General features: G+C 37.9%; 1 protein-coding gene across 3 annotated transcripts in view; it reads left to right on the top strand.

Annotated features, from left to right (window-relative positions):
* The window catches only part of SLC15A2 (solute carrier family 15 member 2), a 40,909-nt gene extending 16,750 nt beyond the window's left edge, over positions 1 to 24,159 (top strand). For 2 of the 3 annotated variants that reach the window (XM_037836623.1, XM_037836641.1), the window contains 11 exons: positions 639 to 671; positions 1,376 to 1,464; positions 2,491 to 2,572; positions 3,155 to 3,289; positions 6,719 to 6,883; positions 7,039 to 7,085; positions 9,174 to 9,284; positions 9,911 to 10,007; positions 21,162 to 21,308; positions 21,909 to 22,013; positions 22,356 to 24,159. In XM_037836623.1, coding sequence (XP_037692551.1) covers positions 639 to 671; positions 1,376 to 1,464; positions 2,491 to 2,572; positions 3,155 to 3,289; positions 6,719 to 6,883; positions 7,039 to 7,085; positions 9,174 to 9,284; positions 9,911 to 10,007; positions 21,162 to 21,308; positions 21,909 to 22,013; positions 22,356 to 22,529 — 1,185 coding nt within the window. In that variant the 3' untranslated portion in view covers positions 22,530 to 24,159. The remainder of the gene's footprint in view (positions 1 to 638; positions 672 to 1,375; positions 1,465 to 2,490; positions 2,573 to 3,154; positions 3,290 to 6,718; positions 6,884 to 7,038; positions 7,086 to 9,173; positions 9,285 to 9,910; positions 10,008 to 21,161; positions 21,309 to 21,908; positions 22,014 to 22,355) is intronic. The other variant, XM_037836630.1, reaches the window with a different exon arrangement.
* Positions 24,160 to 24,672: the final 513 nt, after the last annotated feature.

Here is a 24,672-nt window from a genome sequence, read left to right on the forward strand (position 1 = left end):
AAGATGGGAAGGTCATAGATACTATTTTCTCTTTTTCCAATTTCCATTCCTTAGTCCACTCAAATAAGGTGCCATCTCTGTTCTCAATGTTCCACCTCCGAGATTGTTGTATTATTTTGCTTCCTTTTTAGTTGTGAAGAAGGCAAGGTGAGATGATGACAGGGTCATATTAGGCAATCCGTTTGGAACCTGACAAATATTTTATCTTTTCCCTTTGTCTGGATGTCCAGAATTTATCTTGGTGGTCCTGTTGTTGATCCCCTAGAGAGTAACTTTGGGAACAGTGTCATATAGGTGGGAATCTTCACCCTAACCATGATGTCTTATCCTTCTTGGCATTACCACCTCCAACTCCAGTTACTGAAATTAAAAAAAAAAAAATACATTGACTCTGTAATCTCTCAAGTTAAGGAAAGTATAGTACACAGAAAAGAATATTTTCCCCTAGGCCCATCTGCCTTCAACAAAAATATCCAGAAGCCATTCCCACATACCTTGACAGGCAAGATCATAGCCCTGAGCCAAAGACCTGTGGGTTTTCTCTCATACGTTTCTCACCTAGTAACGAGCAATATTGTTTATATAAGATTTTCTCATCTTCAGTCACAATCTAAATATAATTTATTATAATATTACAGGGTTTTTTTGTGCTTCAGCCTGACCAGATGCAGGTAGGTATCTTCCCTGTAGTCATGTAACCCTACCTGTAGTTATTAGGATTAAAAACCATATTTTGATGCTTTCTCCTTGTGTGCTAAGGAGTATCAAGCATAGGGAGATAATATTCTTCTTAAGCCCCTCACCTCTCCTTCATATTCCTGTTAAGTAGGTGACTCCTGCCCAACTCCAGAGAGAGTGATATTTGAGCACACAGGTAAAATATAAGCATTGGATTTTTTTTTTCCATGTCAAAGTAATGCAATGAAAATATCCTAAAGAAAGTATAAGGCCCTGTTGTATGAGCAATGAAGTCATAAATTGTTTGTTGGTAGTCATTCTTTTCTTAATCCCTTGTTCAACCTTCTCCAATTCTTCTTTCTGTCCTTTCTTTCTCCTGGCCATGACATTTTCCCCTTGGGCAGTGGAGCTGGAGAAAAGAGAAGTGAAATGGAAGGGAAGAGTTCCCAGTATGATTGGCAGAAAAACTTAGTCTCAGAGTGAAACTGTTCCTATTGGGATATTTAGAAGCAAAGGTGTTACGTAAAGAAAATAGGGTCTTGGGTATAAAGGAACTGGGAGATGTGGGATCATTGTGGAGTTAGTTGGATGAAATTGTGTGTGGATGTGTGAGAGAAAGTGCACACAAGCAAGTATGAGCACATGCTTCCATCATGATAGAACACTTGTAACAAGTCCTCCTTACCATGGTTTACAGGTACTAAATCCCTTCCTGGTTCTTGTCTTCATCCCATTGTTTGACCTTGGCATTTATCGTCTGGTCTCCAAGTGTGGAATTAACTTCTCGTAAGTGTTCACCGTGCCTGTATTATTCCATACTGGCTCAATCTTTGCCCAGTTTGACGTAGTTTCAATGTCAGTACTTTTCTACTAAGTGATGAATGGTTTTGGTTTATCATTTATCTGCTCCAATTTGTCCGTGTTAAACTGAGTACCTATTAATACTGGAGAATGGGGTCTAGATTTTAGTAATCCCTGTTTTACAGAAATTAAGCTATTTCTGCAGTCCTAACTGTGTGATATTGAGGGGGAAATTCTAGGCTTCAGGGAAAGTCAAAAGTATGTGAGACTGGGATGTGGATACCAGCCTCTTCAAAGAAGTGCAAAGCCTTTGATTACAGCCAATCCCTTTAAACCTCCCATTGTTCCAATGAAACAAATAAGGAATCTGGAAGGAGTGGGGAGAGAATTACAGCTTTTTCCCCATTCTAAATAGAAGTGTTAATCTTTGTAAAATTTGACCAAGGAGGTTTCCCATTCCTGATTTAATAGTAATTTCCTTTTGATGACCACTTTACCATACTCAAATGACTTCTTGCCATTTACTCATTCATTTAGCAGGTATTACTGAATTCAGTACCAAAGAGCTTACTGTTTAGTAAGAGATTTAGAGCATATGTATGCATAGCTATTACACAAAGGTAAAATATGATAAATGTCCTAAGAAGATAAAAATGCCAGGGAGGTTTAAAGAAGGAAGAGAAAGTTTTTGTATAAAACTTGGCATTTGATAAATGCTCAATAAATCTGAGCTCTATTACTGTTATTTTTGTTATTATGACATAATGGATAGAAAGAACATCATAAGCTTAGGAAGAGGTGGGAAGATGTGCATTACAGAGAAGAGTATTCTTCAGAAGAATGTGTCAGGTAAAGGGAGAAAGAAGGATTGAGAAGGGGAGTTCTTGGAAATATTTTGAAAAGTAATTGGGACCAAATAAGGAAAGATTTTTAATGGTAGGCTAAAGAGTTTGGATAAAATCCTATATAGTCTAAAGTTTAGATGTGATTATCTCTTCTCTTCCTCTGCAGATCACTTAGGAAAATGGCTGTGGGTATGATCCTAGCATGTCTGGCATTTGCAGTTGCGGCAGCCATAGAGGTAAAAATAGATGTAAGTACAATAAATCTTAAGTTCCACAAGAGCAGGACAGTATCTGTCTTGTTCACTCTTCTGTCTTGTTCAATCTTGACTCCCTGGCACCTAGTATAGTACCTGTTATGTAGGAGGTGCTTAATAGATATTTGTGATTAACTAGCAGATAAAGTGATAAGAGCTCCAATGCAAAATGAGGTCCACCTCCCATTAGAGTGGTTCAGAGTGTATTGTCAGGGGATTCCCAAACAATAATATGGAACACATTTAGCCATCTCTTTGGTATTACAAACTCATATGAGATCTTGCTAGTACCTTTAGCAGACTGAATATTCACCATTGGGGAATGAGATATGAAGCTACAGCTGAGTCATAAAGCAGGGAATTTGTTACTTGGCATTGGTGCTTGCTCCATTGAGCTGGCATTTCTCCTTCCTCACTGCCTTCAGAATTTTCTAAGCCAAATGATCTTTAGAGAGAGAAAACGGTGTCCTCTTGGCTAGCTGGGCTAGGTTGTCAGAGACAGGACTGAAATGTGTGCACTCATTGTATCCGAAGGGTTATTCATTGGTGATTCTGATATGTGTTCTCTGTCCTAAGGGAATGGCTCCACCCCAACCAGGTTCCCAAGAGGTTTTCCTACAGATCTTAAATCTGGCAGATGATGAGTTGAAGGTGACAGTGCTGGACAATGGAAACAATTCTCTATTGGCAGAGTCCATCCAATCTTTTCAGGTGATACAGGCTCAAATGAATTAGAAAAACATTCAGATTGTGCTTTAAATGATCAGCATGGCTGATTGCATTTATTCATGAAGTGACAGCATTAATCTAGTGTTTAAGAGCATGAACCTGTGGTGCAAACTAAGTAAGTTCAATTTCTGGTTCTGTCACTTCCTACCTCTATGACCCTGAACAAGTTACTTTATCTCTAAAGTTCAGTTTCCTCATTTGTAAAAGGGCAATAATTTCTATGTCATAGGCTGTTGTAAGGATAAGTATTATATTTAAAGTGCTTAGCATAGTGTCTGGCACATTGTAAGCTCTCAATAAGTTGTAATTAGTTATTATTATTATTATTATTATTATTATTATCATTTCAAACACCATCCTAATTCACAAATCTTCTGGAAGGGCTTGTCTTGCATGTTTTCGTGTCCATTCCTATAAATACCTAAGAATAATTATTTTTAAATACTACTTTTAAATAATAAAACTAATACACAATAATTGTTGAAGATTGGGGGGTATAGAGAAAGACCAAAAAATTGCCACAATTCCACTACCCAAAGATAATCATAGTTAGCATTTTAGTATAAATGAATAAACAAACTTATTTTTTAAATATAACTTTTTATTAAAAGATAATATACATTCATAAAAGTATACAAATCATAAATGTATAGCTCAATGAACTTTTTTCCTTTTTTAGAGAAGTTGAAGGTTTATAGAAAAAATCATGCATAAAATAGAGTTCCCATATACCACCCTATTACAAACACTCTACATTAGTGTGGTACATTTGATACAATTAATGAAAGAACATTTTTTATAATTGTACTATTAACTATAGTTAATATAGACAATTTGATTACTATGTGTCTGGGCATGGTTTTCTTTGAGTGTATCCTGTTTGGGATTCATGGGGCCTCTTGAATTTATATATTCATGTGTTTCATTAAAATTGGGAGGTTTTCTGCCATTTTTTCTTTGAATATTCCCCCTGCCCCTTTCTCTCTTTATTCTCCTTCTGGAACTCCCATAGTGCATGTATTGGTATGCTTGATGTCGTCCCACAGCTTTCTTGGACTCTGTTTGTTTTTTTTTTTTTTTCCTTTTTGCTCTTCAGTATGAATCATTTCAATTTTCTTTTCTTCAAGACCCCTGATTCTTTCTTCTGTCTCTTCCAATCTGTTACTGAAACCATCTGGAGAATTTTTCATTTCAGTTATTGTGTTCTTCTACTCCAGTATTTCTTTTGTTTCCTATTGAGAATCTCAAAGAGATTCCCATATTGATCATTATTTTCCTCATATCCTTTGGTTCTTTCCCCGTGTTTTTCTTTATTCTCTTTGAGCACATTGAGGATCATTTTTTTAAAGTCTCTGTCTGGTAAGTCCAATGTCTGGTCTTCTTCACTGATGGTTTCTTGATTTCTATCTTATTGATGAGTCATATCCTATTTCTTAGTTTATTTTGTAATTTTATTTTTTAATTTTTTATTGTATTTTTCTATTGTAGAATAAAACATATACACATAGAAGTGACAACTCTCCAAATTCAATCCAAAAGGAGCTAGAAAGCAAACTCCAAAGAATACCATAGGCCACAGTTCCACAGTCTCAGTCACCTCCTCACTGTGAACATATACACAGAAAGGCAGCATCTCTCAAAGTATGATTCAACAAGTAGCCACACAGGAAACTTCCAAACCTGCCATGAGTCACATGTTTTGTAATCTTTTGTTGTACACTGTACTTTTTTAATATTTTGAAGTGTTAACTCTGTGATTTTGTCCCTGAACTACCTGTTCCTTAAATTTGTATTCAGCTAGTGATATGACAGAGATTTTCTTGAATACCAGGAGCTAATCAAAACAAGCAAACCAAAGCAAAACACACCTTTCACAGTGTTTGCAAATTGGCTCTGCTTTGGCTGGTGGTCTCTTTCAGAGCTTAGCGCTCCTATCCAGAAAATTGACCTGAGGCAAATGTGAAATACAGGGTCCACTTTGTCTTATCTGAGCCTGCAGGGAGCCACAGAGGCTGCTTCTTTTCCTGATCTTGGGCTTGCTAGAGGCCTCAGAATTCCCCATTTATAGTTTACAAGAGGTCGAGTGATTGCCCCCTCTATTCCCTTTGAAATAGACTTTCACCCCCTCCTGAGTGAGCTCCTGAGTGACTTATTGCAAATAGTTGTTTGCCCTTCACCACTTCATCTTAACACTGTCCTAACTATCTGCAAGCAGATTCTCTGCCCTCAGGACAAACTCTGGGAGGGTGAGCCCCAGACAAGTTCCTCAGCTCAGTCTCTGAGACTTCCACCTGATAGATTGGCAGTGAAATATATGCACCCCAGTATGCTCTCATGGGCCACTCTGCTCCCTCTGGAACAGGGCCAGGGATCCACAAAGGGAGCACAAGCTGACTCCTCCCTGCATGGTGGAAGATGTTTGAGAGGGGCCAACAAGGTTGCCAGGGGCTTCTTCTATGATTTTGAGGCTGCATTTTCTTGATTCAGCACTTGCCCATTTAATGCAGCCCTTTAACTATTTTCTGTAGTTTTGAGGAAGTTTACAATATATAAGATTCCTCTGCCACCTTCACCCATGGAGGGGTTGGAACAATGGCCACATTCAGAGCTGACCTCCAGAGATCTGAAGTAGCTGATCAAAAGCAGTGATCAGCAATCAGAGCACACCCCCAGAGTTCCGGAAGACTAGTCTTTGTGTCCCACTCTGGCACAAAGCTGTGCTAGGAGCCTGAGCTCCAGTTGTCATGGCAGCCTGCCAGGAGGCTGAGAGAAGAGGAGTGGTAGCTGCTGTTGGGAAGATAAAACTCGTATTTGTCACAATTTACCACCCTCTTTCTCCCACCCCAACCTGGATGCTGCACAGCATTCCCCTAGCCTCTGGAGTTTCAAAATATTTGATTCACACAGTAACTGCCAGTTCGGTAGTTGTTTCGGTGAAGACACGGATCCCTGGAGCTTCCTACTCCACTGTCTTCCTGCAATACTTCTTCCAGACTAATTTTTAAAAAGTGTTCCAACTCTATATGCTGTTTTGACTTTCATGTTTTTCTTAACATTAATTGTACCATAAGCATTTCCCCAGGTCCTTAGATCATCTTTTATAACATGATCAATTGGCAACATACATAACATTTTATCCTATGGATATATTACAGTTTATTTAAACATTTCCCTATAGGTATTTTTGGTTTTTTTATTAGATATAATCCTATAACACACATCCTTACATGTAAATCTTTATGTATGTCTTGAATTATTTCCCTAGATAGATTCCTAGAAATTGAATTACTAGGTAAAACGGGAATGTGCAAAGTATCTAAGTGAGTTCTCTGCTTCCTGGGATGCTACGGGATTGTGATACCCAAAATAGGGCAGAAGGTAGTGTGTGATGACAGGTATTTCATTCTACAGAAATCGTCAAACTATTATAAACTACACATGAAAACAGAAAGCCAGGATTTCCACTTCCACCTGCAATATCACAATTTGTCTGTCTACACTGAGCATTCTATGGAGGAGAAGAACTGGTACAGCCTGATCTTTCATGGGGATAGGAAAAACGTCTCCAGCATAGTGGTAAGTTGAAGAACTGTCTAGATTCCAAGTTGTTATCTCAAAAGTTCAGTGACTGACTTATCAACCACTACTAAGGATCTGCATGTTGATCAAATTTTCAAATTTTTGTTTTCCTACTGTCAACTGTAATTGATTTTTACTTTCTTCTATTGTAGATGAAGGATACAGACAACAAAAGAACCAATGGGATGACAGTTGTGAGGTTTGGATGTCAAAGAGACCCTAGACCACTGTGTTCTCTTGAATCTTGGGTCTCTTCTGATCTGGGGGGCCTCAGATGAAAAGGCTTCACATTCTGCTTATTCTGAGCAGGGATTCTCTCTCCTAGAAAGTCAGGGACATGGAGGTCAGAAGGCATTTTCCAGGACAATAGGCAACAGACTGCCTTGCTTTCCCATGTGGTATTCAAAGATGACCCTCTATCTGCATATGCCCTTTGTGCTCTGCTGCATAAATCCCTTTGGCTGAGTTTTACCCATTTATGTTGCCTTCAGGAAAATAGCTAAGTACTTTCCTCTGTGTAATCACCAAACAGAAATTTATAAATAAGCAAATGATCCTCATTTCATTATTGGTAGTTGAATATCTATTATTGCTACTGTATCTTTAGAGTAAAGTATACATTTTTAATAGACAATTTTTTACAGTTTTAGGGTTATAGAAAAATTGTGCAGAAAGTACAGTATAAGTTCCCATACACCTCTCTTTCCCCCCGCCACCTCAGTTTCTCCTACTATTAATGTTTTTCATTAATAGTACATTTGTTATAATTGATAAACCAATATTGATATGTTATTATTAAATAAATATAGTATTTATTATAAACCTCTAGAGGCATCATGGTATAGTAAAGGTAGCATATTTAGAATCAGAAGACTTGATTTTTTTATTTCAGTTTTATTGAGATATATTCACATATCATACAATCATCTGTGGTGTACAATCGGTTGTTCACAGTACCATCATATGGTTGTGCATTCATTACCCCAATCTATATTTGAACATTTTCCTTATACCAGAAAAAGTAAAAATAATCATAAAAAAATGAAAATAAAAAGAACACCCAAATCATCACCCCCCACCCTATTTTTCATTTAGTTTTTGCCCCCATTTTTCTACTCATCCATCCATATACTGGAAAAGGAGTGTGATCCACAAGGTTTTCACAATCACACACTCATCCCTTGTAAGCTACATTGTTATACAATCAAGAAGACTTGATTTTTTAATCTAGTTAAATCTGGAGGTCTTGTCAGGCAGTGAGGAGCAGTTACAGAGATGGAGCACACTGTTGGAGCAAGGTGGAGCAAGAAGTCACCTGCTTTCAGTGGCCAGAAGCAGTCATGAAATAGACAAATGCACATGCATTGGTCTTTCAAGATCAGATGGTTGCTGTTGAGAATAGCATTTTATAAGGTAATTTTAAATGAAAAATCCAAGTTTCACTGAAAAGCAGAACAATCATATAATTGGCTTTGAAGTATGCTTCAGAAAAAGCAAACAGCTCAAAATAAGTAAGACAACAGCAAGGATTAGGACTTCCCTGGACCAGAGAGTCAAAAGAACCTCCAGAAGTGGTGAAGGGGCAACTGCTAGGTCAGTGCATGATGATTGAAAGTCCAGGAACCAACATTCATGACCCTAGAGGGAACTTCCCTTGTCATTCCATTGGCCAAAAACTGAAGCAAAAGCTGTCAAAGCAAGAAATGTACCAAAGACTCATCCTGAGGCGCCAATCTATGGGCCCAATTTCAGAAGTCTAGGAAGATGGTTCTGAAAAGGTCCAAGATTGTCTGCAGACCCCAGAACAATCTCCTACTATGGGCTAGGAGTTTGGGTTTTGCACGGCAGATCAGACTTCATTTATATCAGGATAAGTTCCCAGCTTTATGTAAATTTTATTTTTCTTGATAGTCATCAGTTGATGAATCCCACCATCATAAGAGGGAAAGAAATTGGGTGGAGCTAAGCTGGATTAGTGAGGAAACAGACTGGGGTGATAAATGAGAGTGTACATCCCAACTAGAGATCTGGTGAGAGTGCAGCAGATAGAAAATTAGTATCTCAGAAAGGAGAGAGTTAAGAACAACTAAAAAATGAATTCTTCTTACATGTTAAGTTAATTCATCATCCAGTTAACTGTATACCTAATACTCTTTTGTGTGCCAGCTGCTGTTCTAGGCATTGGGGATCTAGTGGTAAACAAGACAGAAAAGATCTCTACCCTCTTTTACCAGGGGTCCCTGTTCAATGGGTTTATCTGATCTGTAAATAATGTCTCTACCCACAGGTTTGTTAACACTTTGAATAAAGATGTCAACATCTCCCTGGGTTTGGATATCTCCCTCAGTGTTGGTGAAGGCTATGGTGTGTCTGCTTACAGAACAGTGAAAAGAGGAGAGTAAGAGCTTTACTCTTGTGGGCATTTTACTTTTATCAACAGTTGTTTCTTAAATACTTTTTTGATATGTAGGCAGGATACTTAGGTACATATGGGCTAACTGTGAGTATAGATTGACTCCTGTTCTTTTTCAACCCTTGCCTCCTCCCCTTAATTTCGCCTGTTTCTGTATGTGGAGATTGTGATTGCTGTGAAGGTCATACCGTGTAGTTAATAGGGTCCATCTTTGAGAGGTTCACAATGTTTTTTACTAGCTCCCACTCCTACACTTTGGTACTTCCCATTGACACCTTATTACTTAGAGTTTATTCTCTCAGTGACACTGTTTTATGCTATTCCATGAATTCGTAAGACTTGCATGAGAAAACTTCACTGAGGCTTGAGGTCCACAAAAAAGGTGATTTGTACCTTATTTCTTCAAGTTTAAGATAAAAATTACCTGACTTGGGCAGTGAAGAGCTCAGATCAGCAGAGAAGAAAATAGAGACTCCTCTTTTCAAAAAGAAATGGTGGCTTTGCTACTCTCTTCATCACCAATAGAGAGATCAGATGACTCTTTTCTCCAGGAGTGATGAGTGTTTTCTAAGCCAAGATGCTTATTCTAATCTAAACTCCTCCTGTTCCAGATATCCTGCGGTGCATTGTAGAACAGAAGATGAGGAATTTTCTCTGAATTTGGGTCTCCTAGACTTTGTTGCAGCATATCTGCTTGTTATCACCAATGTAAGTAGCTCATTACCACCCCACTGTCCGTCCTTCCTCCCACTCACATATATAACCTGGGATCCTCTTGGCAGCAACAGAGGAGAAAGGAGAAGACTCTGTGTCAAGACAGGCTCACATAGTTCTACTGTAAGGTGTCAGATGCTGTAGTCATTTTAGAACGGTCAAATGAGGTCTACATATGGGATTTTACAGGAGAAATATTGGCAGCAGGCAAAGGGTCTTGGGGAATGGGAGATGTAATTTATCTTGAACCATCACTATGAGGTGACACAATCTGCTCCAGTTTCATTATGGCCCCAGGAAAACAATGATTATTTATGTCTTCTTGGCTAACTCTGTATGCAGGTCTCCTGGCTCCCTGGAAATTTGATCTGCTAGTATAGCACAGTCTGAAATACCAAGACTGGTAATAGGTGTTGATCTATACACAAAGTTTGGGGGATCAGTGAGCTGTGGTCTATCCATCAAAAGCAACTGTCTCAGTGATCAGGACAGGGGTTCTCTGAATTCTGATTTTGATGTCAGTCTTGATTATAATTTTTTTTTCATTTCTTGTGAAGCTATATTAAAGACAAACTAGGAAAAAGAAAAGTGAATAAGGAAAAGAGGGAGCATTCCTAGAGATGTGATAGGAACCCAATCTGTAAAGTTTTATTTATTTTAATTTTTGGCTTAATTAACCTGATCTCTTTGCAATACCATTTTTGTAACAGCTTTATGAAGATGTAATTCACATATCATACATTTCACCTATTTAAATTGTACAATTCAATGGTTTTTAGTATATTACCAGAGTTGTATAAACATTACTGTTCTGATTTGCTAATGCTGCCATTATGCAAAATACCAGAAATGGATTGGCTTTTATAATGGGGGTTTATTTGGTTACACAGTTACAGTCTTAAGGCTATAAAGTGTCCAAGGTAAGGCATTGGCAATCGGGTACCTTCACTGGAGGATGGCCAAAGGCATCCGGAAAACCTCTGTTAGCTGGGAAGTCACGTGACTGGCATCTGCTTGCTCCCAAGCTGTGTTTCAAAATGGCGTTCTCCAAAATGTCAGTGTCAGCTTCTAACGGCTGTCTTCAAAATGTGTCTCTCTGCTGCAGCTCCTCCAAAATGTCATTCTCAGTTGCTCTGCTTCTTCTGTTTGTCAGCTCATTTATATGGCTCCAGTGATTTAATTCAGACCTGCCCTGAATGGGTGGGGTAACACGTCCATGGAAGTTATCCAGTCAAAGTCATCACCCTGTTGGGTGGGTCATATCCCCATGGAAGCATCCAATCAAAAGATTCCAACCCAATCAACAGTAATACATAGGCACCTACAAGATTGCATCAAAGATAATGGCATTTTGGGGGATATAATACATCCAAACCAGCACAATCCACCCCCTGGACCCCAAAATGATATGATCTTTGTATATACAAAATACATTCATCCCATCACAATATCACAAAAACTTAAATCATTTCAGTAAAAACAGTTAAGTACAAGATCCCATCAAATTCAGTACCAGGCATGTCTGTCCTAAGGCAAACTTCCCCTCCAGCTGTGGACCTGTGAAACTTGGAACTAGTTATCTGCTGTCAATACACAAAGGAGGGACAGTCTTAGGGCATCATTAGCAAACCAGAACAATTACCAAATCAAGTTTAGAAATTTTCATCACCCCAGAAATAAACCATGTACCCATTAGCACTACCTACTTCCACCCAAATCCCCTATCTCCTCTGCAATCACTAACCTATTTCCTATTCTAGATATGTCATATAAATAGAATCATACAATGTATGCTTCTATGGATGTTCATGTACAGGTTTTGGGTGGACATGTTTTCATTTCTCTAGGGCATATATCTAGGTGTGGAATTTCTGGGTCATATAGTGACTACATGTTTTGAGGAACTACCAGACTGTTTTCCAAAGCAACTGTATGATTTTACAGACCCACCAGTAGTGTGCAAGTGTTCCGATTTCTCCACCTCCTTGCTAACACTTGTTATTATCTGTTTTAGTATTGTTATTATTATTATTATTACCATCCTAGTGAGTGTGAAATGGTATCTCATTCTGGTTTTGATTTGTATTTCCCTGATGGCAATGATGTTGAGCAACTTTTCTTGTACTTATTGGCCATGTGTATATCTTCTTTGGACAACTTTTAATTGATTTACTTGTCTTTTTATTATTGAATTATATATTCTAGATAAAAGCCCCTTGTCAGTTAAATTTATCTGTTCTTCCTTGGATGTTATGTTTTGTCATATGTTTTGTCATATGTAAGACACCATTACTAATCCAAGGTCATAAAGATTTATGTCTATTTTTTTAAGAGTTTTATAATTGTGCTGGTTTGAGTGTATTGTGTCCCCCAAATGCCATTGTCTTTGTAGTCTTGTGTGGGGCAGAGGTATTGGTGTTGGTTAGATTTGCTTGGAGTGTGCCCCACCCAGCCGTGGGAGATAATTTTGATGAGATGTTCCCATGGAGGCGTGGTCCCACCCATTCGGGGTGGGCCTTGATTGGTGGAGCTATATAAATGAGCTGACTCAAAGAGAGAAAAGAGAGTGCAGCTGGGAGTGATGTTTTGAAGAGAAGCAAGCTTGCTAGAGAGGAACGTCCTGGGAGAAAGCCGTTTTGAGGCCGGAGCTTTGGAGCAGATGCCAGCTGCCTTCCAAGCTAGCAGAGGTTTTCTGGACGCCATTGGCCATCCTCCGGTGAAAGTACCCGATTGCTGAGGTGTTACCTTGGATGCTTTGTGGCCTTAAGACTGTAACCCCCGTTTTATGAAAGCCTATCCATCTCTGGTGTTTTGCATTCTGCAGCATTAGCAAACTAGGACAGATTTTGGTACCAGAGAAGTGGGGTGCTTTTGCTGCTGACTTTGCAAATACCAAACATGTTGGAACGACTTTTTAAATGGATAAGGGGGAGTTTCTGGAAGAGTTGTGAGGAGCTTGATAGAAAAGGCCAAAACTGCTTTAAAGAGACTGTTTGTGGAAATATGGACTCTAAAGATACTTCTGATGAGGACTTGAGCAGAAATGATGAATGTGTTGTTGCAAACTGGAAGAAAGGTGATCCTTGTTTTAAAGTGGCACAGAATTTGGCAAAATTGAGTCCTGGTGTCAGATGGAAGGAAGAATCTGGAAGCAACAACTTGGAATACTTAGCTGAGGAGATCTCCAGACTACGTGTGGAGGACGTATCCTGGCTTCTCCTTGCAGCTTATAGTAAAATGCGAGCAGAGAGAGATAAACTTAGAACTGAACTCTTGGGTTCAAAGAAACCAGAAGTTGATGGCTTGGAAAATTACGGGCTTCCAGTGGGTAGAATCCCAGAAGCTACAGCCCAACCTGAGGACAAGCCAAGATTGGATAAGGAGTTAAGCAGAAAGGATTTGTGGAAACTCCTATTGTCTGATGGCTTTGACCCCTGCATGCTTCATGCAAAGCCAACAGAATTTTTGCGAGATCTTTATAGACAGAGCCATTGCCGGTCTGGACTGGAGGAGACAGATAAGGAACAAACTGAAGGAAAAATTTCTTCAAAGACAGAGCCATGGAGGTTGAGGTCTGGAGTCAAGAGGTCTCGGGCTGGGAGAGCGGAGCAGCCCACATGCATGGAAAGGGTGAGTTTGCCCTGGAGGTCGAGGGCAGGCCTTCTGCCTCCATGCTCTGGAAGAGTTTTGCCATCTCAGGTCCCAAAGAGGTTGGAGCACATTCCCAGGGAATTGGGGAGAGCCTGGCTGCCACCACACTGTTCTGAAGGGGTTGAGCATGTGCCCCGGAGATGGAAGGGAATCCGGGAGCTGCCCCGATGTTTTAGGAGGGTGGAGCCGAGAAGGTGGTCTCCCCAATGTGTGGAAATGTTGGAGCACTCACCCAAGCATTTGGAGAAGAAACAGCTGCCAAAAAGGCCCTTGGGAAGGGTTAGGCTCCCGCTCTCTCAAGCCCCAAGGATGCAGAATTGTTCTGTAAATGACTCTCAGACTTTGAAATCTAATGGAGTTTGTCCTGCAGGTTTTAGGAACTGTTTTGCTCCTGTTAACCCTGTTTTCCTTACTGTTTCTCCTTATGGCAATGGAAATGTTTATCCTATGAATGTCCCTCCTTTGTATATTGGAAGCATATAACTTGTTCTAAGTCCACAGATCCAAGGCTAAAGGAGAATTGTGCCTTAGGACCCACCACGCCTAAATTGATTTTGATGGGATTTTGTACTTAACTTTTGTTACTGAAATGATTTGAGTTTTTGTGATATGAATGTATTTTGTATTTGGAAAGATAATGTCATTTTGGGTTCCAGGGGGTGGAATGTGCCGGTTTGAGTGTATTGTGTCCCCCAAATGTCATTGTCTTTGTAGTCTTGTGTGGGGCAGAGGTTTTGGTGTTGGTTAGATTTGCTTGGAGTGTGCCCCACCCAGCTGTGGGAGATAATTTTGATGAGATGTTCCCATGGAGGCGTGGTCCCACCCATTCGGGGTGGGCCTTGATTGGTGGAGCTATATAAATGAGCTGACTCAAAGAGAGAAAAGAGAGTGCAGCTGGGAGTGATGTTTTGAAGAGAAGCAAGCTTGCTAGAGAGGAACGTCCTGGGAGAAAGCCGTTTTGAGGCCGGAGCTTTGGAGCAGATGCCAGCTGCCTTCCAAGCTAGCAGAGGTTTTCTGGACGCCATTGGCCATCCTCCGGTGAAAGTACCCGATTGCTGAGGTGTTACCTTGGATGCTTTGTGGCCTTAAGACTGTAACTGTGTAGTGAAATAAACCCCCGTTTTATGAAAGCCTATCCATCTCTGGTGTTTTGCATTCTGCAGCATTAGCAAACTAGGACAATAATTTAGGTCTTATATTTAGGTCTTTAATCTATTTTAAGTTAATTTTTGTATATTGTGTGAGGTAAGAGTCCACCTTCCTTCTTTCGTATGTGGATATCCATTTGTCCCAGCACCATTTGTTGAAAAGACTATCTTTCCTCGTTGAATAGTCTTGGCATTCTTGTCAAAAATCAATTGACTGTAAATGTGAGAGTTTATTTCTGAATGCTTAATTCTATTCTATTGATCTATATGTCTGTATTTATGCCAGTACAACACCATGTTGATTACTGTTGCTTTGTAGTAAGTTTTGAAATCAGGAACTGTAAGTCCTCCTACTTTGTTCTTTTTCAAGAGTGATTTGGCTACTCTGGATCCCTTGAATTTCATATGAGTTTTAGGATCAACTTTTCAGTTTCTCCAAAGAAGTCAGCTGGTATTTCAATAGGGTTTGCATTGAACCTGAAAATTGGTTTGGGCAGTACTCTCATCCTAACAATTTTGAGGCTCTCAATTCATGAACACAATATGTCTTTCCATTTATTTAGGTCTTCTAAATTTCTTCCAACAATGTTTTATATTTTTCAGATAACTTCACACTTCTTTTGTTAAATTTATTCCTAGGTATTTTATTCTTTTTGATGCTGTTGTTAATGGAATCCTTTTCTTAATTTCATTTTCTGATTTTCTATTGTTGTGTGTGAAAAAACAATGGATTTTTTTGTATATTGAGATTGTATCCTGCAACTTTGCTGAACTCATTTATTAGTTTTAATAGTTTTTTAGTGGGTCCTATAGAACTTTTCATAGACAAGAGCATGTCTTCTGTAAATGGAGATATTTTTACTTCTTCCTTTCTAGTCTGGATAGTCTTTTTTTTCCCCCTTCATTTTCTTGCCTAATTGCCCTGGCTTGAACCTCCAGCACAGTGTTGAATAGAAGTGTTATGACTGGACATCCTCTTGGGAGGACCACATTCAGTCTTTCATCATTAAGTATCATGTGGGTTTTTCACAGAAGCCTTTAATCAGATTGAGGAAGTTCTCTTCTATTCCTAGTTTGTTGCATTTTGTTTTGTTTTGTTTTGTTTTGTTTTTACCATGAAGCGATGTTGAACTTTTGTCAAATGCTTTTTCTGTGTCTTATGAGATGATCATATGTTTTTTTTTGTCCTTTGTTCTATTAATATGGCATATTACATTAATCAATTTTTGAATATTAAATCAACCATGCACTCTTGATGGTATTCTATTTTCTGTTTGTTCTGTCTCTATTATGCTTCTAAAGGATAGAGACCATATTTATTGTGTTTGAATATCAGGATCTAATAGGCATCTAGAGTAAAGGTCATAAATTGGGGCCTGGCAGCCCAGTTCAGTCCATAGTCTAGACCTGTTTGGCCTGCACAATGTTGACAAAAATAATAATAATGACCATAAATCAATTAATTGCCAATATTTAAAAATAAAGACACATTACCTAAAAAGTTGGATTACTAACATTTCTTGAAAAAAACCCACGAGATTCTGTAATAGGTATTACAGTATCCATTGACTGATGCTGTGATGATGGTGACCTTTAGATGGGGCCTGTGCTGTTCAATGCATCATCCCCATTGCTCTCATTCAGCCTGCTTCATTTGCTTAATTACCTGCTCATGGACATTTGAGTATGATACCTTGATTTAGAATCTCAGGTCATGATCTTCTTTCAGGCTGAGGAAATGCAAACAGAAACTCAGGTTATTGTTCACAATATTAACTGAAGCATAACAGGACTACTTTATTAAATTATTTTGAACCCCAGACCTTTTAAATAATTTAGATAACCAAAGGCATTTGGACATTAAGCACCTTTTTTATTAGAGAAGCAGGAGGATTACAGAAAAATCATGCAGAAAACAGAATTTCCACATAACCGCTCCTCCCACCCCAACAGAGAGTTTTCTCTATTATTAACACTTAGTGTTAGTATGGTAGCTTTGTTACAATTGATGAAACAATATTATTATAATTAAACTATTAACTATAGTCCATAGTTTACATTATGTTGTACAGTGCTATGGTTTTTAATTTTTTTCAAATAATATATATACAACCTATAATTTCCCCCTTTAACCACAAATATATAATTCAGTACTGTAAATTATTTTCATAATGTTGTGCTACCATCACCACTATCCATTACCAACATTTTACTATCACCCAAACAGAAACTCTGACCAGTTAAACATTAACTCCCCATTCCCTAAACCCACCCACCTTGGCTCCTAGTAATCTGTATTCTAATTTCTGATTCTATGAATTTGCTTATTCTGATTATTTCATATCAGTGAGATCACAGGTATTTGTCCTTTTGTATCTGGCTTACATCATGCACAGTACTTTCATGCTGTAGCATGTATCAAAACTTCATTCCTTTTTATGGCTGAATAATTTTCCATTGTATGTATATACCACATTTTGTTTATCCCTTCATTTGTTGTTGGACACTTGGGTTGCTGCCATCTTTTGGCTATTTTGAGGATGCTGCTAGGATTCAGTGTACAAATATCAGTTCCAGTCCCTGCTTTTAATTCTTTTGGATATATACCTAGAAATGGGATTGCCAGGTCCTATGGTAATTCTATACTTAACTTTCTGAGGAATCACCAAACTATCTTCCACAGAGGCTGTACCATTTTAGATTCCCACCAACAATGAATGAGTGTTCCTATTTCTCTACATCTCTCCAATACTTGTTATACCATATTTGAATAGTATTCATTCTAGTGAGGGTATGAAATGGTATCTCATGGTTTTGATTTGCATTTCCCTAATGTCTAATGATATTGAGCATCTTTTCATGTGCCTGGTGGTCATTTGTATATCTACTTTGGAGAAATGTCTTTGCAACTCTTTGGCTCATTTTTAAATTAGGTTGTTTGTCTTTCTGTTGTTCAGTTGTAGGATTTCTTTATATATTTCAGATATTAAATCCTTATCAGGTATGTGGTTTCCAAATATTTTCTCCCATTCTGTAGGTTGTCTTTTACTTTCATGATGAAGTGCTGTGATGCACAAAAGCTTTTAGTTTTGATGAAGTCCCATTTTCTATTTTTTCTTTTATTGCTGGTGCTTTGGGTATAAAGTCTAAGAAACCATTGCTTAATACAAGGTACTAAAGATGCTACTCCATGTTTTCTTCTAGGAATTTTATGGTTTTGGTTCCTATATATACTAGTTTGATCCATTTTGAATTAATTTGTATATGTGGTATAAGGCAGGGGTTAACTTTCATTCTTTTTGCATATGGATGTCCAGTTTTCCAAGCACCATTTGTTGAAGAGGCTGTTCTTTCCCCAATGAGTGGACCTGGTACCCTTGTCAAAAAGCAATTGGTTAAAAAAAAAAAAAAAAAAAGCAATTGGTCATAGATGTGAAGATTTCTGAACTCAGTTCAACTCCATTGGTCTATATGTCTGTCCTTGTGCCAGTACCATGCTGTCTTGATTACTGTAGCTTTGTAATAAATTTTAAAATCAGGAAGTGTGAGTCCTCCCGCTTCATTGTTTTTCAAGATGGTTTTGACTCTTTGGGACTTTTCCATGTAAATTTGATGATTGGCTTTCCCATTTCTGCAAAGAAGGCTGTTAGAATTTTGATTGAGATTGCAATAAAAAATTGAGTAGAAATGACATCTTAACAATACTTGGTCTTCTATTTCATGAACTAGTTCATGGTTCATGAACTATGAACTTGAAATGTCCTTCCATTTATTTAGGTTTTCTTTGTTTTCTTTCAGCAAGGTTTTGTAGTTTTCTGTGTACAAATCCTTTACATCCTTGGTTAGATTTATTATTGGATATCTTATGCATTTAGTTGCTATTATAAATGGATTTTTTTTTCTTGATTTCCTCTTCAGATTGTCCCCTAGTATATGGAAACACCAATTTCTGCATGTTGATCTTGTTCCTCACCACTATGCCAAATTCATTTATTTATTTTTTAAATGTAATTTTATTGAGATACATTCACATAGTATACAATCCATCCAAAATATTCAATCATTGGCTCACAGTATCATCATATAGTTGTGCATTCATCACCACAATCAATTTTAGAACATATTCATTACTCAAAAAAAAAAAAGAAAAAAGAAAAAGTAAAAAGAAAACACAAAACATCCCATAACCTTTATCCTCCCCTATTATTTGACTCTAGTATTAATGTGGTAAATTTGTTACTGTTGATGTAAAAATATTAATATATTACTAACTCTAGTCCATAGTTTGCAATAGGTACATTTTTCCCATATATCACTTTATTATTAACTCCTTGTAATAGTGTTGTACATTTGTTCTCATTTCATGAAAGAACTTTTTATATTTGTATTGTTAATCACAGTCATCATCCACCAAAAGATTCACTGTATTATACATTCCCATGTTTTCACATCTAGCTTTCCTCTGGTGACATACATGACTTTAAACTTACCCTTTCAACCATATCCAAATTTGTGTATTAGCTCTAGGAGCTTTGTTGTGGATTTTTCGGGATTTTCTGTAAATAGGATCATGTCATTTGCAAATAGGGAAAGTTTTACTTTTTCCTTTCCAATTTGAATGCATTTTATTTCTTTTTCTTGCCTGATTGCTCTTGCTAGAGCTTCCAGTTACATAATAGTGGTGACAGTGGGCATCTTTGTCTTGTTCCTGATCTTAGATGGAAAGCTCTCAGTCTTTCGCCATTGAGTATGATGTTAACAGTGGGTTTTTCATATATGCCCTTTATCATGTTGAGGAAGTTTCCTTCTATTTCTAATTTTATAAGTTTTTCTTTAATCAAAAAACAGTGCTGGATTTTGTCAAATGCCTTTTCTGCATCAATGGAGATGATCACGTGGTTTTTTTCCCTTTGTTTTGTTAATGTGGTGCATTACTTTAATTTATTTTCTTATGTTAAACTATGCTTGCATTTCTGGGATAAATCCCACTTGATCATGGTGTATAATTCTTTTCATGTATTGTGGGATTTGGTTTGCTAGTATTTTGTTGAGGATTTTTGCATCTGTATTCATAACAGATATTGGTCTGTAATTTTTTTCCTGTGGTCTCATTATCCAGCTTTGATTTCAGGGTGATGTTGGCCTCATAAAATGTGTTAGGGAGTATTCTCTCCTCTTCAATTTATTGGAAGAGTTTGAGCAGGATTGGTGTTAACTTCTTGGAATGTTTGGAAAAATACCCCCGTGAAGCCATCTGGTCCTGGGCTTTTCTTTATTGGGAGGTTTTTGATTACTGCTTCAATGTCTTTATGTGTTATTGCTTTGTTGAGATCTATTTCTTCTCAAGTCAGTGTAGAAAGTTTGTGTGTTTCCAGGAATTGGACATCAAAGATTTTTAATCTCAAGGACTTTTTTTTCATTAATGTTTTAACTTTGTCATTTTAAACTTATCATATATTCAGATCTTACAGCTATGACATAATAATGGTCTTTACTCCAATAAATAAATATAATTTTTAAAAATCCTATTCCATCTGTTATGAAAGATATTAGTCATAATCTACATAAAAAATCAACCATAGCTAAAAAACTTGCATAGACTATAAGTAGTTTTAGATAAAAATCTGATTGTAGAATCACACATGTTTGGTAACATTAATAACCAAAAAATAATTGACCCTGAAAAATTCCTTTTTGACCAAAATTTTATAGAAAAATTACTTCTTTTTGAAAAAGCTTGAATTATATAATTTGACTTCTAAATAATGACCAGTAAATAAAATTTACAAGAGCAGATAGAATTTGATATAGATTAAAAATTGGTCAATAAAATCTTCAATAAGAGTTACCAAGAAAACAATTAATTTTGATAAAAGTAATTGAAATAAAATTAAAATCAACATAGAAAATATTTAAAGTAATTTAATTGTACTTACATAGAAAATTGATCAAGGAGTTGTAGTTTTCTCCAGAAAATGCTTTCTGAATATATTTTTGAAATTAATTTTTGTTCATATAACTCATATGTCATTTTTTTGCAAAACAATGTTGGCCAGGATCAAAATGCCCAACAGGTCAAAATCATGGGAATCCAAACTACAAGATCAAAACAGTTTGCCATTTAAGGGCTCTCTCAATAATGGTATCTGATTTACTGAAGCCAGGTGAGTGGGTGTAATGTTACCAAAAGTAATTTCATAAAATGGAAATCATGTAGAAATTGCTCAATCTCTTGGAAATAGCAGACAGATAAAAATAAAGAGATGTTTATAAAGTCATAGAATGCTTGTATGTCAGAAGTATTTATTTGAGAGTACTGACAAGCCCATTTCCTCTTTCTTCCAATAAGAACACGAATCAGGGTCCTCAGGTCTGGAAGATGGAAAACATTCAAGTCAACAAAATGTCCATTGCATGGCAGCTACCACAATATGCCCTGGTAACAGCTGGGGAGGTCATGTTCTCTGTCACAGGACTTGAGTTTTCTTATTCTCAGGTAGGTTTCTGCAAGTGGAAGGTGGAGGTGGAAACATTGCTTAGAGGGAGCGAGTTTTAATTCTGGCCCTGCTTTAAATAGATATGTTACCTGGCCTAGACTTCCATCTCTTATGGCCTTGAGTTCCTTATTTATGACTCTGAACAGAGAGCCATCTTGAGTCCAGGGATCATGGTAGTGCAGCATAGGAGCCTATGCTGCTTGGGCTTGAGGTAAGAATACGTAAAATTATGATTTACAGCTATAGATTTCAAGCCCATGTTCAACTTTTGTCTGTACAACCTACTGTGTAACCCTGAGCAAATGAATTAACTTCTCTGTAACACTATTTTTCTTTATGTATAAAATAAGAATACTAGTAGGACTTATCTTTTAGGGTTGTTTTGAAGATTATATTAAAATATTAAATTAAGAACTCAATTTTATCCTTATTGTTAGCATTATCACCATCTCCTGAATCAATGCAATAGCTAAATTTAGTGGGGGAAGTTGAAGTCTAGAAGCTATTGTGGGAGAAGTTTCCTGGATGCCCTGGAGTATGGGATGATTTGTTTACTCACAAAGGGGAGTTTGTTACTCACAAAGTTTTATCCTTTCTAGGCTCCCTCTAGCATGAAATCTGTACTCCAAGCAGCCTGGTTGTTGACAGTTGCAGTTGGGAATATCATCGTGCTTGTTGTAGCACAGTTCAGTGGCCTGGTACAGGTATGGATCTGGGGAGAAGGAGCTCATGTGTAACCTAGGTTTTCCCTCCAATTTCCTCTTTTCTCTCGTCCCTCCTCTGCCTCCCACATCTCCCATTTAGTGCTGTGCCATGAGGTAGGTTAAATATATGCGCACTTTGCCGGGAAAATGGACATATGTAGGTGGCAATAATAGCTACCATAGACCAAGAGAATAAGCCAGTGAACTCAGTTTTCTTCCCAGAAAATCTCTGCTTAAACTGATAATCCCGGTTCAATCTGCTCCCAAATCCTCATCATGTGAAGATCCCTTTAGTATCCAGGTCTCTCCATAGCCTTCTCTTCTATTTATTTCTCCCTGCAGTGGGTCGAATTCATTTTGTTTTCCTGCCTCCTGCTGGTGGTGTGCCTGATCTTCTCCATCATGGGCTACTACTATATTCCTGTAAAGCCAGAGGATATTCAGGAACCAGCAGATGAGGATATTCTCCATATCCAGCAGAGCATGATCAGCCTGGAGACCAAGACAAAACTCTGATTGCTCCCTGAACTCTGCCTCACCCTACGTCCTGGCCCTGGCCTCAACCATCACCCATCTTCAAGCATTTCTTTTTTCTCTAATTGGGTTAGGTGAGAGAGGTAGCACCATATCTGAGCTCATCTCCTCTACCTATCTCCCATGATAGAAGCAGTTCTAGAACTGGGTTTTCTAGTACATCTTTGAGCAAGGCCCCTGAGACTCTATGTCTTTCCATCCATCAGCGAGCTCAGTAAACCTTAGGCAGTTGTTGTGGAAGCTGGCCTCTTGTGTCCAAATGGCCATGAAAAACACAAATGTATAATTGAGACAACCTCTGCGGGTGTGTGAAGTTATGTAGGAATTTTTTTATGGGTACCTGCCATTTAGTACTGATGTCCCCATTTAATGAGGTGCTGAGTCAGGGGCAAAATTGCAGAAATGGTATTACAAGAGTCTCAGTAAGCAGAACTCTTCACAAGGACCCCAAGAATTGGTATGTCTGGTGTTATCTGGTCCAGGGACTGTCAATCAGCTAGCCAGGCTTGATAAGACTGTAGTAAATTTTCAGTACAGATGATAGGAGACATTAATGCCATTTTGTTAGCAAATAGGAGAGACTGTATCTTTCTGATAATTACGGTATCTTATCTACTCGCCCAAACACCCCTTCCTGCTGATAGATTTGGAAACCAAATTAAAGATAGCAAATGTTGGTTAACATGGTTCTGGAGACAGGAACAGGTATAAATTGGAGAAATCCTGATGAGCCATTCTTTTACAGTGCACATTCCTTTTAGGGACCACAATATTTCCCAGATCTACCTGTGGACAGTTGTATAGACATTAATTGTAATATTGCAACCATGCCTTTTCAATGTTGCTGGCCCACCTTTTTATTATTATTGCATCATGCCTTGCTATTGCAAAAATTCTTCACTATATTTTTTTAATCCAACTTCCTTTTTTAAAAATTATTTCCTTTTGCCTCAATCAAAGGATTGGCTCTGTTCTGATAATGTTTCCTTTTTCACATTTCCCATAATTTTTAAGTGACATTTCTTCTTTCAGACCTTGAAATTCCCTGTTTATTCAGCAAGGTTATATTAATGCTCTAGGTTTAGGTTCTAAAATGGCAGTGCTCAATAGAGCAGCCTGATCCAGCATGATCAAAATCTGTGGGAGTGGGGAGGTAGTAAAGGATGAAGTATTCTTTGTTTGTTTGTGAAAGGGTTGAGAAACACTACTTTGCTGGCAATGAATGAATCAAGGGACAGACATGGGAATATCATTACTGTTCGCTATGTTGCTGAGGAAAAAATGTTTCGAACTACTAGAGATCCTCATTTCCATTGGTTTTGCTCCAATATTCTAATCTAGAATAGTGTTGCGTCTCACATTGTAAGTGTAACAAGAGAATTTGTTCCAGTTTCCCAAGCCTTACTATTTTAGTTTTAGTGGCCATGGTTTCAGAAGTACAGAAGTGGCCCCAACACTACCTAGTTTCTGTAGATACTGATGTGAATCCGACCATACTCTTTCAAGACAGCCTGTTCATTTTTGAGCAGCATTAAGCCAAACTGTTCTGTGAAATATTGTTTGAAGAGATGTTAACAATGCTTTGTAAATAAAACTTTCTATGGACAAAAGAGTTTGGGGAATGAGGCATACTATATCCTCCTCTTTATATTTGCTTATTAAAGGCTCTGAGAAATCCTGCAGTAAAGACACAAGACACTTTGTTTAGCCTCACATGGTACAGTGTTCTGCAGAATGTTTTGAGAAAAACTGTTAAGCAGTTCTTTTTTATGCTGAACTAGAAAGCTTCTCTGAAACCTGCCACCATTGGTTCTTTCCTCCAATTCTTATAACAAGAATTAGCTTCATCACCCTCTCTACCATGTAGGCAGACTGTTGGTTACATGGGGAGAGCTTTCATATCTCCTCCCCAGTCAGCAAGTATTCAGCAAGCTAAAGATTCTCAGTTCCTTTAATGGTTTCTCACAAGGCACAGTTCAGTCCTTTCACCATCCTGGTTTCCTTCTTCTGAAAAATATTATTTGCCTAAAATGCAGCAGTGGATCAGAATCCCTCTTAATATGTTATACCTGGAGCCAAATGCAACATTCCAGAAGTTGTCTGACCAGCTGAACTAGGACCTGCC

This window comes from Choloepus didactylus, chromosome 1 (genome assembly GCF_015220235.1).
Source record: "Choloepus didactylus isolate mChoDid1 chromosome 1, mChoDid1.pri, whole genome shotgun sequence".
Lineage (NCBI taxonomy): Eukaryota > Metazoa > Chordata > Mammalia > Pilosa > Megalonychidae > Choloepus > Choloepus didactylus.